At 37.2% G+C, this 13215-nt stretch overlaps 1 protein-coding gene across 3 annotated transcripts in view; it reads right to left on the bottom strand.

Annotated features, from left to right (window-relative positions):
- Positions 1-13215, bottom strand: part of Emcn (endomucin) — a 90008-nt gene that overhangs the window by 47910 nt on the left and 28883 nt on the right. For all 3 annotated transcript variants that reach the window (XM_006501842.3, NM_001163522.1, NM_016885.2), the window contains exons 2-3: positions 10310-10432; positions 3247-3321 (exon numbers count right to left, since the gene is read on the bottom strand). In XM_006501842.3, coding sequence (XP_006501905.1) covers positions 3247-3321; positions 10310-10432 — 198 coding nt within the window. The remainder of the gene's footprint in view (positions 1-3246; positions 3322-10309; positions 10433-13215) is intronic.

The following is a 13215-nucleotide window of genomic DNA, read 5'->3' as shown; positions in this document are numbered from 1 at the left end:
TGTAAAATCTCAATCATATTCTTCATATGAACAAGGAAACAAAAAACCTAAAAAAGATACCTAGTAAACCAAAGCAATTTTGAGAAAGAATTAAAAAATGGAAGCCCTCATACTCTCTCATTTTAGACAACAATACAAAGCAATAATAATCAAAATTTCAGGTACTGGTATAGATCACATACATAACAGTGAACAAACAGGCAAACAAAGACGAGAATCAACAATAAAAACAAATAATAATTGACGTGACAGCTAGAGGTCACAGAGGAGAAAGAATAATCTTTTCAATAAAGGTTGCAAGAAATTAGATTGCCATAATCTAAGAATGAAGCTGGACCTTTACCTGATACTGCAAACAAAAATAAACTCCTAAAATAAGAGGCCTAAATGTGTTATGAAATCATAAAATTTCTATAAGAGAAGGTTCCAGAGATTCTGTAAAACAGACCTTGTTGTAGAACTCAAAGCAAATATCCACAAATACAAAGAAATCGAATTTATTTCTTATGCTTTTAAAAAAAGTAATGGCTGTGAAAGATTCATATTCAAGAATGACTTGAAGTAAGTACTTTATAGAAATTCTGTCTCTGTAACAAGATCATAGTCAGGAACAGATTTAATGAATGTCTGGGTTCCCTCAGTGCCTTCTGGGACAATCGTAATGAGCTTATGGTGAGATGTGGGTTGTCCTGATGTCTACACTAAATGTCCTAGGAAGATATTTCTAAGCTTCAGCAGAAACAGAAGCAGCAGAAGCTTACTGAAGACTCCTTTGGTCTCTTTCTTTTGGATGAAAAGTAGTGTATTTGTTAATTTACATATTGTGCCACATAGATGTAAATATATGGGTTGAACTGTAACTTGATCCCCTCTGGGATTCATTCCTAAGAATGGATTCCTAGGAAGAAGTCAAGACACTGAAACTAAGCTGCAGGAGTCCCAAGGATCCTGAAGAGAATAGCAGCCAAAATGAGGGGCATTCACACATTTACAAAAAAAAATACTTGTTTGAAGTGTGTGTGTGTGTGTGTGTGTGTGTGTGTGTGTGTGTGTGTGTACGAGAGAGAAAGAGAGAGAGAGAGACAGAGAGAGAGAGAGAGAGAGAGACACAGAGAGAGAGACAGAGAGAGAGAGAGAGAGACAGAGAGAGGTACCAGAGGTGTGGCTGTTGTAAACTGTCCAAAATGGGTGCTCGGAACTAAACCCAGGTCCTCTTCAAGAGTAGGACATACTTTTAACCACTGAGAAATCTCTTCGGACTCAAGCTTTGCACTTTTAAAAGGAGAAAAATGAGTACACATTTTATGTGCTGTTGGACAAAATAGGAGTGTTTGGAGTTGCACACACAGCAAAGGTTCTTCCTCACTCTTGCAGAGTATAAAAGGACCCAATCCAAGCGGTGGTTGGGGACCAGAGCATCATTCCTTAGACCATTGTTAGATGAGTGATTGAATCACCAGATTTTTTTTCTAACTTGATTTACCAAAATAGAAATTTGCAGGAATTTGGATTTGATCTAGAGCAAGAATAAAATATCACTTTATTTTATATAAAGGGCCACTCCAGTTCTATTTCAAGTGGCCTTATGTACAATAAAAATTTCAGACATCAAATAAGTTGTAGTAGTTCAGTATTATCAAAGCAATTCATAATTCAGAGCTTAATAATTCCTTCTGCCATGCTGGAGAGATGGCTCAGCAGTTAAAAACAGTGGCTGTTCTTGTATTGGACCGAGGTTCAATTCCCAGCACCATGTGGTGGCTCACAACCATTTACAACTCCTGGCCAGGCCATCAGTCACTCTCTTCTAGCCTCTGTGACACATGGTGTATATACAATTCACAGACATGTATGCAGACAAAATACTCCTACACATATAATGTAATAAGTAAATATAGGAAGAAGTAGTAAAATCCCCGTTCTTCCTTAGAAACTCCTGTATCGTGTAGATGCTTTAATCTTCTATCCCTATAGCTTTATTCAGGATAATTTTGGGCAGCAAATATTAAAAGTTTTTCCCTCTCTATTTTTCTTCTATAGTCATTAATTTTAGAGAGATCTTGCATATCTTAGAGTCATTAGAAACACTTGTTTATGGGATAACCTAAGATTTTGGATCATTTGAGCTGCCCCTAGTGGAAATTGAAGTTCATAGAAATGTCATATGGAGTGGTGATGACCGAAATGGATCTCCTTTTGTCTTTCACTGTGAAAAAAGGTTTTTTCTTCTTCTTTTTAAGTGTTACTGTTGTTTTCAAGGTGTTCATAAAGCCCTGCTTGTGCTGGGCCCTTTATAAAAGTCTCAAATCTCAAGTATTTTATCACTATGCTTGGGGATAAAAGAGAAAAAAAAATGTGTGTAAGTCCATCTTCTCCTAACACACTCTGCTTTACATGTAGGGATTCAACTCCTACTTGTCTGAAATGTTGGCATTAGGTGTTCTTCATAAGATTTTGAGTAGAATGTGTTCTTTCTGAGGACAGCTAAGAGTAGCCCAATTTAATAGTGAGTTTCTTTAAACAGTAACTTGCCTTTGTAATAAGATGAAATCACAAAATATTTCAAACAAAATTTGCAGAGGACGGAACATGCTCTAACACCACCTAATGAGGCTAACATTACTGTGATATTAAAAGAAGATAATAGTCACAGGAAATATACAAGCTTGTATTATATCTCTTATGAAAAATCTTAGCAAAACAATGTAAATGAAACTGGCCTCACATAAAAGAGTATGCCACAGTGTCACCATTGAAGATTTTTGCCAATGGAGCCAGGTTAGTTCAACATGCACCAATCTATGTTATCTGTCATGTTCATCATTGAAAGGATAACGTGACAACCTCAATATATTGAGAAAACACATCTTTTGAAAACTCAAAATTTTTGCAAGATAAAATCATCTTTAAAAAACTAGTAATAAGGGTCTAATCTCATACTAAATGGAGATCTGGATAGCTTTTTCTTGTAGTTAGGAAGAAAGCTATGATGTCATTTCTCACTGCTGTTCAACATCATTCATCCAGTTCAGAGCAGTGGCAGACAATAAACCTAAGTAGATTAAAGGCATTGACTTCAGAAATGAAGACCTAAACCTTTTTCTGTATTCAGATGACACCATGTTGTCTATAGAAAACCCCATAGGTTACACACACAAACACACACAGACACAGACACAGACACACACACACACACACTCAAATATATAAATTTAGCAATCAACAACAAAACAAATCAATACTCACCTTCATGTTTTGGTGTTGTCAGTGAATTAATTGTTGTCACCAAAGATGTTTGGGATACGTCACTTTTGGTCGTTCCTAGTTTGATAAGATAGATGATATTATTATTAACTATAAATCTCATCTGTCAAGGAATGGATAAAAATCAAGTTGAGAAATGGCTTGCAATCAATCTACAGATTAATAAGGAACCCTGTCTTTTACTGTTTTCCAGCTTATTTTATCTAAAGAGGAATGTGTTCATTGAATTATTAAAAGAGTGATTTAAATACACACACACTTTTCGTACGAATGCTCAAACAGCAAGTTTCTATTGCAGACTACTGCATTGCTATCATTAAAGTTGAAAAAATATATTAAAAAAATTAAATTTTCGTGATTCAAAGATCATTTTGTTTTTCCATGTTTTGGGAAGGGGAAATTCAGTCAAACAAAATCTTAATATATATATTTTTTCAGAATTATATTTTATTTCCTTAACTTAATCATTTATAGTAATGAAAATTCTATATTAATCATAAATGAAGTTGAAAACTTCTGTAATTAATATGCTCATTCCTTAGATGGCCTTTGAATTCCTGTTATATAAACCTCAGAGGCCCAAATAGTTCTTTCTCCTGGTATGACATGCATATATGAAGCAAGATTATATATATATATAATCAGATGACTCTCACACCTCACAGAGAGAGAATCTGTCTGCCTGACTGTGTGTGCATACATATGTGTACACCTGTATGCCTTTGATGAGAAGAGTTAACACTTTTGGATTGCAGCTAACTTATCAGTAACCACTTTCCAATATGTGTAGCACTCGACATATGGTATGGTGAATGTCTCTTTATGTGCTGAACGCATTAAAATTCTGAAGAATAAATGCACATCATTATTATGAGGAACAAATGGTAGCTAATGGAAACTGTGGTTTGTGTTAATTTCTAGTTCGTAAACAAGTGCTTTCAAGAATTGTTCAGAGATACAGACTGAAGTTGGCATCAACGCAAGTAGATACCATATATATATAATGTTTCATAACTCTACCATTGTTTAGTGAATTCATATTTATAACATTTTCCGCAGATCGTTCATTTTAAACTTAAACTTAAACTTATGGATAAGAGGATAACAGAGAAAAGGAGAGATCCTATGAAGAAAGGTACACAGTCCTATTGAAGTTTCACCTAACCATACAAGGAAGTTTGTGAGACTTCTGTTTTAAAATCTATTCTTTGGGCTGGAGAGATGGCTCTGACTAAGAGCACTGACTGCTCTTCCAAAAGTCCTGAGTTCAATTCCCAGCAACCTTATGGTGTGACTCACAACCATCTTTAATGGTATCTGATGCCCTCTTCTGGTGTGTATGTGAAGACAGCTACAGTGTACTCACATACGTAAAACAAATAAATGTTTTTTTAAAAAGTTCTTCTTTACAATTTTATATGCTTATTTTCTGTGCTGAGAAGCACCTGAAAAAATGTTCAACATCTTTAATCATCAGGGAAATGCAAATCAAAACAACCCTGAGATTCTACCTCACACCAGTCAGAATGGCTAAGATCAAAAATTCAGGTGACAGCAGATGCTGGTGAGGATGTGGAGAAAGAGGAACACTCCTCCATTGTTGGTGGGATTGCAAGCTAGTACAACCACTCTGGAAATCAGTCTGGTGGTTCCTCAGAAAATTGGACATAGTACTACCGGAGGATCCCGCAATACCTCTCCTGGGCATATATCCAGAAAATGTTCCAACTGGTAATAAGGACACATGTTCCACTATGTTCATAGCAGCCTTATTTACAATAGCCAGAAGCTGGAAAGAACCCAGATGCCCCTCAACAGAGGAATGGATACAGAAAATGTGGTACATTTACACAATGGAGTACTACTCAGCTATTAAAGAGAATGAATTTATGAAATTCCTAGGCAAATGGATGGACCCGGAGGGCATCATCTTGAGTGAGGTAACCCAATCACAAAAGAACTCACACAATATGTACTCACTGATAAGTGGATATTAGCCCAGAAACTTAGAATACCCAAGATACAAGATACAATTTGCAAAACACATGAAACTCAAGAAGAACGAAGACCAAAATGTGGACACTTTGCCCCTTCTTAGAATTGGGAACAAAACACCCATGGAAGGAGTTACAGAGACAAAGTTTGGAGCTGAGACAAAAGGATGGACCATCTAGAGACTGCCATACCCGGGGATCCATCCCATAATCAGCCTCCAAACGCTGACACCATTGCATACACTAGCAAGATTTTGCTGAAAGGACCCAGATAGAGCTGTCTCTTGTGAGACTATACTGGGGCCTGGCAAACACAGAAGTGGATGCTTACAGTCAGCTATTGGATGGATCACAGGGCCCAATGGAGGAGCTAGAGAAAGTACCCAAGGAGCTAAAGGGATCTGCAACCCTATAGGTGGAACAACAATATGAACTAACCAGTACCCCCAGAGCTCGTATCTCTAGCTGCATACGTATCAAAAGATGGCCTAGTCGGCCATCACTGGAAAGAGAGGGCCATTAGTCGTGCAAACTTTATATGCCTCAGTACAGGGGAATGCCAGGGCCAAGAAGTGGGAGTGGGAGGGTGGGGGAACTTTTGGGATAGCATTGGAAATGTAGATGAAATAAATAGCTAATAAAAAAAAAGACATGTGACCTAAATGTCACCATAGCAGAGCCTTATCTGAAATATCTCGCTGGAAATACCTCTGACTGTATTTGATATTTAATGGCTATTTACTACTTGAGATTTTAGTGTTAGTTCTGAAAACTTTTATTCTTTCAGTAATGTATTTCATTAACACCATGCATTGTCGACCTTCTCTCTCCCTTCCTTCCTTCCTTCCTTCCTTCCTTCCTTCCTTCCTTCCTTCCTTCCTTCCTTCCTTCCTTCCTTCCTTTCTTCTTTCCTTTCTTCCTTTCTTTCTTTGCAAAGAGAAAGCAGAGTCAGAGAGGTAGCTCACTGGGTACAGGCACCTACTGCAAACCTGCTGACCTGAGTTCAATTCCTAAAATCCACACAGGGAAGGAATGCAGAAAGAATGAATCAATATAGTGAAATACATGTGTTAAAATAAAAAAGGAAGTGCATCTCCTTCTTTGGATATCTATATCCACCTGCTTCCTGAAGAGAAAGTAAAAGATGCTATCTTTGGTAGACAGATAACTAACACTCTCCAGTGGTGAGATGAGAAAAGAGAATTCACATTCAAATGGGCTTATTTGAGTCTCTTAATCTTAAAATCTTTCAGTTGAGTATTCTGGTGTCTGGGCTTTGTATATAACTGAGAACAGGGCTTTTGTTGGAATTTTTCACCAATTATATCATGTTGATAATACTATACCCTATCTCCAGAATAAAGACATGGACTATCAAATGCTTCCAAAGGGAGATGAATAACAATCAACGTTAAAACAATTTTTTTTCAGATCTAGTTTTGTATGCAGCAAGTTCATTTTCCAACGGTGACATGCTCTGCCTGCTAGATGGTACCTTGTGACTCTCACTATTTGACCTTTGCACAAAATGCACAGTTCACTTGATGGACCAGAGGGAACAGGTCAATTCCTGTCTGTGATTGGGTGGGCAAGGCTCTAAAAGCAAGCCCTGCACCTGGCCCAGCTGGTAATATGTTTTGACATTATGGCTCTGTTGCTGCAAGGACGATTCTCTTCTCAGTTGCCCACATTGTTTTTTTTTTCTTTTTTAACTTTTCCTGTGAATTAATTAATGGAATTAATGTTATTGGCAAGAGAAAGGCAGTTATAAGCTGTGTGGAACTAACTCATAGAGAATCTGATTAGGAACTAAACATAGAGAATCTGATTAGGAAAATTGAAAATGAGAGAAGAACCAACTTTCTATTGATTTTGTTTTGTTTGTAAAAAAATCTTACTGTAGGTAAGAGCTCTGTGTTGGCCTTAAGAGAGGAAGAAAAAGGAATGGCCTTTGTGTGTGTGTATGTGTGTGTGTGTGTGTGTGTGTGTGTGTGTGTGTGTATGTGTGTGTGTGTATGTGTGTGTGTATGTGTGTGTGTGTGTATGTGTGTGTGTGTATGTGTGTGTGTGTGTGTGTGTGTGTCTGTGTATGTGTGTGTGCATAATATTTTTCTTTATAATGGCTGTTTAGGGGGTGGATCAGAACATAAATCTACTAGACAGTTAAGCTGTTCACATACCTGGTATTAAGAAGCCAAACACACTGACACACTACGTTGAACATGAGGATCTGAGGCAGATTTTCCCTCCTATTCATTACTGTGTGTGGCTGTGTTGCCTTTAGAGGCAGGGGCTCAGCCAGTGTGCATATTCCAACTTACCTTAGAACAGAATGGTGTTAAGCAAGCTAGGGCAAAGCATCTCATGTCTCTAGTGTTCTTCCCCCATTGATTAGTACTTTCACCCACCCTCTTCAGCTTCCTGGTCATTCTTTTAGTGGATTCCTCCCTACCAGACTTTCTCAGAGTGCAGGTGGGGCTGTCTTTGCCACTTGGTTGCCTCTCAACCACTTGGTCTCATCAGTGGACCCAGAATGCACTTTGTTCGCCCATCAGCCCTCTCTCGTTACTATATTCCCAGCTACTAGATTATGTCACTTAGAAGTTCTCTACATTGATCAAAATTCATAGTAATTCGGAGGGTAGGTTTGATAATGACATTGTAGCTTTGCAATAACCTGTCCCCAAAGATGAGACACATTTTTAATGTGGCTTCTATAACATTTTAGTGTTAACATTAGAAAGAAGGCCATAAAGGAGGAAAGTACAGATGGATAAAAATTGGTAAAAACTGATTAGGGAGATGGGTTTTGGAGAGTAATTAAAATATTCCTTGCTTTATGGTGTATCTGAATATTTTTATAATGTTAAGTTGATATGATTTATTACAATTTTACACACGAAAGTAAGCAATTTATATTCACCGGGGGAGATTTTGGGGACATACACCACAGTGTCATTTTTATTAAATGGGTAATATAAGTCATTAGCAATGTCTCCCAAAAGGGATTTGAAGGAATATATATGTGTACATTTGCCTGTGCTACATTAAGTTCAAATGTGCTACCCCCTTCTTTCAGAGACAGGTGTTTCACGACCAACTATAGGAAATGCCTGTTGCAAAAAGGATAAAAACATCTGCTTTCTCTGCCTTAACATGAACAGGTTTGAAATAACGTCTGAACTCAGCAAAACAAGATGTGCTTCTACTATCAGGAATTATAATTCTGCCAGAGTTCTTTTCAGTGAACCCTTGTCTCTATGATTCATGTAACTAAACATGGTTCCCAGGTTTGTGTTATCATTCAGGAAGCACTGTTGACCACAGCATCATCTAGAGATGGGGACTGGGGTTGGATGCAAAGTCAGCACTCAGGTTCTCTGTCTTGACGCTTATATAAATTTTACTGCTTGCAAACACAGGGTACCCTTGCCAACTTAGAACTGATTTCATATTGAATCAGTTGAAACTTAGGGAAGAAAGCCAATAGCAATACTTTGTAAAAACAAAACAAAACAAAACAAAACAAAAACAAACAAACAAAACAACAACAAAAACCCAACTATACACAGATGAGACAATCCTTCAAAATGAAACACAATGTTCAGGAGGTGGTTCGAGCCTTCCTGGGCTTTGACATCTTAACTGTGCCATTTGGAGCTTATCTTTGTTGGAAATAAGATTCTGCAATATCCTGGAACTCAAATCCCCTATGCTGCACTTGTGTGTGCTTTTTTCTGGTTTGGTCAAGAAGTTCTGTGAGAACTGGTTTGTTTTCATTCTGGAATCAAGCATGGTAGACATAGATGCTGCTGGTAATCCCTTGTATCTGTCAAATTACCACCCTATTCAAGTCCAGATTGGCTTTGCTTTTTTTTTTTTTTTTTTTTTTTGTCTTGTTTTGTTAGTGGTTCCTTGTTTTTATGATTCCTTTTTAAATTTTTAATGTGCATTGGTGTTTTATGAGCATGGATGTCTATGTGAAGGTGTCAGATCTCCTGGAACTGGAGTTATGGATTGGTTGTGTGCTCTGATGTGGATGCTGAGTCCTCTGGAAGAACAGTCTATGCTCTTAACCTCTTTGTATCGCTGTAGCCCCATGAGTCCATATTGTTGACATGACTGTTTGTGAGCCTGATTTTAGAGTAAAAATTAAAGAAGGTAAAGAGATGAAACATGTAGAGGTAGGATTTCAGCCATCATATGCTCTAAATACTCAATTTTCTGGTAACTAATTAATAAGTTTATTTTTCTCTTTTTGAGATGCCTTATCCTCCCCCCCCCCCACAGTATTTCAAGATTAACAATGTAGCAAATATTGGCTTGAAAATCCTTTGAGGGTTTGAATGATTATAATGCCCTTTTTTTTGTTTTCCCCTTTTCATTTCTTTTTTAACAACATCTCTCTCTCTCTCTGTATAGGTCTTTCTGCCCTGGAATTTGGTATTCAGAATAAACTAGCCTCAAACTCACAGGGGTCTGTCTGCATTGGCCTGCCCCCACTCCCAGTTGTAGAATTAAAGGCATGCACCACCAGTCCCAGGGGCATTTCAACATTTTAAAGATGCTTAGTTAGTCTCCTTTAATACTTTTCCTGGCATAATTGCTGCCCCATCCAGTAATAATCATGATAACATTGCCACAGAGGTCTACAAATTAAATCTATTATTAGCACATAATGACCCGCAAAACCTGACTGTTTGAATAGTTTCCAATTATTAGCTGTGCTATGTAGGTGGAGACCCGGGTTATTTACAAAGATATTTTAGGACTTAGGTATGATAATTGTTTTCTTCTCTAAAAATAAACTTTGTTTATATAACAGTTACAATGGGAGTGTTCCCAAACAGGAAGTGATCTTAAAGAGCATCAGTAAGGAAACTCAGCAAGGCCTCCAGACGCTACGTTCTACTCAGAACTATAGAGGAATTTGTAAATAGCAAATTATTACTTAATTTTGTAACAATTGTTCCCCATAGTACATTATACACAATCTACTTACTAGTTTTGCTTTTAAAAGGAAAACTACATTCTATATCAAAAGATCTTACCTTCGGGAGGTGTTCCATCTGCTGGTTTGTTAGGATTTGTCACTGACACGATGCCTGGTATTGTGACAGAGGCTTTTGTTGTGGAAGTTTCTGCCGGTGTTGGAATAGAGTCATTCTGAACATCTGAAAAAATATGTTTAAGAAATTTCATTATTATTAATGGTTTCATCAACAGAGTAGTCTACTTAAATATAGTAAACTAACATAGTTGAGTTATGTTATCTGTCTATGTATCTATCACATATACATGTGATGTATATTGTGATATAATATATATGTTTTCTTTTAACCCAGTGAGTAGAGCATGGATTTGGGACCAATTTCCAAGTTGTTATCAATTGATCTTAGCTCCTGGGTCCATTTGCCTCTCACAGCGGTGTGGATTCTCCTGGATGAATGGCAGAGTAGTCAGTGTTTCTATAGCTATGCAATAACTGAGAAGACTAATGGGGAATGAGGAATGTTATATGTGATGTTGAAAAATATTTTTACTATAACTGACTTGACCAGAGAAAATAATTAAATGTGTGGTCTCTAGAGAGTGGATGTTTAACTATATATTTTCATAGCACACTAAAGTCATTCATTACTAAAATGTTAATACATACATACATATATATATATATATATATATATACATACATATATATCTCCTTGATAATTCTTTTTAACCTTTATACTGTTTTAAAATATTTTGCTCTCTATAAAGTATAAACTAATGTGATATATTATTTATTGTCAGTTATATAAAACATATTTTATACCATATAATTTATACTTCACATATTTTCTAAATATGTATATATTTATTGTATTTTAATGCATATAAGTTCTATATTCATTATATTTTACACTTTGTTTTATTTTTTAACATACAATTTGTCATATATGTATGCAAACACAAGAGAGAAAGAATGATACCTTACCAAGAAGAGCAATAAACTGCAAACTAAGCAACTGTGATAGTTTAAGTCATGATGTCATGGATAAGCTCATATTTTCAAATTGCTTAGTTCTGTAAATTGTACTTATGCTTAAGCAGCCAAAATTATGGAAATGTAATAATGAATTTTAGCCCACATTTTATATTTACTTTTATTTATTTATTTATTTATTTATTTATCTATCTATTATAATAAGTACACTGTAGCTGTCTGCAGACACACCAGAAGAGGGCATCAGATCTCATTACAGATGGTTGTGAGCCACCATGTGGTTGCTGGGATTGAACTCAGGACCTCTGGAAGAACAGTCAGTGCTCTTAACCACTGAGCCATCTCTCGAGCCCCCACATTTTATATTTTTTCCTTTTTTATTAGATATTTTCTTTATTTACATATTAAATGCTATCCTGAAAGTTCCTTATACCCTCCCCCCTGCCCTGTTCCCCTACCTACCCACTCCCACTTCTTGGCCCTGGCATTCCCCTGTACTGGGGCATATAAAGATATTTTTAATGACAATTCTCCATGCTTCCTTTGATGCATATGAGGAAAACCAGTTTATAACAGGCAGAAGTCACTGCTGCAGCATCCTCTTTCCAAAGTCAAATCTATGAGGCTCAACTCTTAATAGTCTATGAAGAAATTAGTTTCTAACACTACTATAATTCTCTAAGGCTTTGGCCCCATATTTTATAGCTCTCTGTCTCTGTCTCTGTCTCTCTGTCTCTCTCTCTGTCTGTCTCTCTGTCTCTCTCTCTCTCTCTCTCTCTCTCTCTCTCTCTCTTTCTCTCTCTCTCTCTCTCTCTCTGTATGTCTTCAACCAGAAGTGAAATTGTCCTTCACTCAGAAAAACTGCAGGGCCCCAGCCTCTCCACAGAAGTCAGACTGTGGGCACATGGCATAAATGCAGTAAGTAGATATCTTCAGGGGTGTAAAGACATCAACCATCGGAAGAAGGCACTACTCTCTGTCTGCCTTGAATTTTACAGTGCATAGAGTAGATTATGTAAAGCAGATGGCTTTAGAGCAATGAGTACTTAGGCTCATATCCTGAACTACATATGTCCTAACAGTAAATGTGTATCAATATGGAACCTCAGATTTCCTTTGTATTTGAAACTTTCTTTGACTCTGTGTCAAAGCAATCTTTGGTGTGTCCAGGGAAGCGCAGAGTTTCGGGTGTCCTGAGGTAGATGCATTCACTGTTCATTTCTTAGCCCTGAGGTGCTCAGAAGTGTTAGTTCCCAGCACTGACTTTGTTTATAGACACGGTAAATGGAACTTGCTTGATGCATCAGCTCAGGGAGATGTGTTTAGCACATACAGAAAAGAGAGCTGCGTTTTCACAGGCTTTATGGAAATCAAGTCGAAAGGTCTTCCTCTCTGGAAGTAGATCTCACGCCTTCTCTTTGGCCTTTCCACACCCCTGTCCCCCATCCTCCATATTCAGCAGAGAGCTGGAACACACATGGGTAGGCTATCCCCTGTCTCAACCTTGTTGTTCTAGCTATCTGTCACTTAGTATTTCATTTCATCACTTAACACTAATTTCTAAGTTTAATTTGAAGTGGGTAAATTAGTCAAAGACAAGTAAGTATACAGTGCCACTTAAAGACTGTTATTTAACTTACAAGTACATAGCTATGATTGAACCCTGTATGTAGACTTTTCCAGTGGGAACAATTTTAATTACTGAGTGCCACCACCATCTCCAGAGGTATTTCTTCTCTCTTTCCCTTCCTCACCCAACAAACAGGGTGACTGCTTGTATGAAAATCATGATCTGATAACAGTAAAAGGCTCTGCTGTATTCCTTATGGCTTCAACCTCAAGTACCGTTTACTCTGGTAGGGACCATAACAGCAGTGTACAGCAAATAACACAAGACGCTTTGTGGGTTACATGGTTGTGTTCTGCAAATGCTGCTGGTGAAAAAAACAATAAGGATTTGTTAGTTTATTG

This window comes from Mus musculus, chromosome 3, assembly GCF_000001635.26.
Source record: "Mus musculus strain C57BL/6J chromosome 3, GRCm38.p6 C57BL/6J".
NCBI lineage: Eukaryota > Metazoa > Chordata > Mammalia > Rodentia > Muridae > Mus > Mus musculus.
This window is presented reverse-complemented; position numbering and strand designations above follow the sequence as displayed.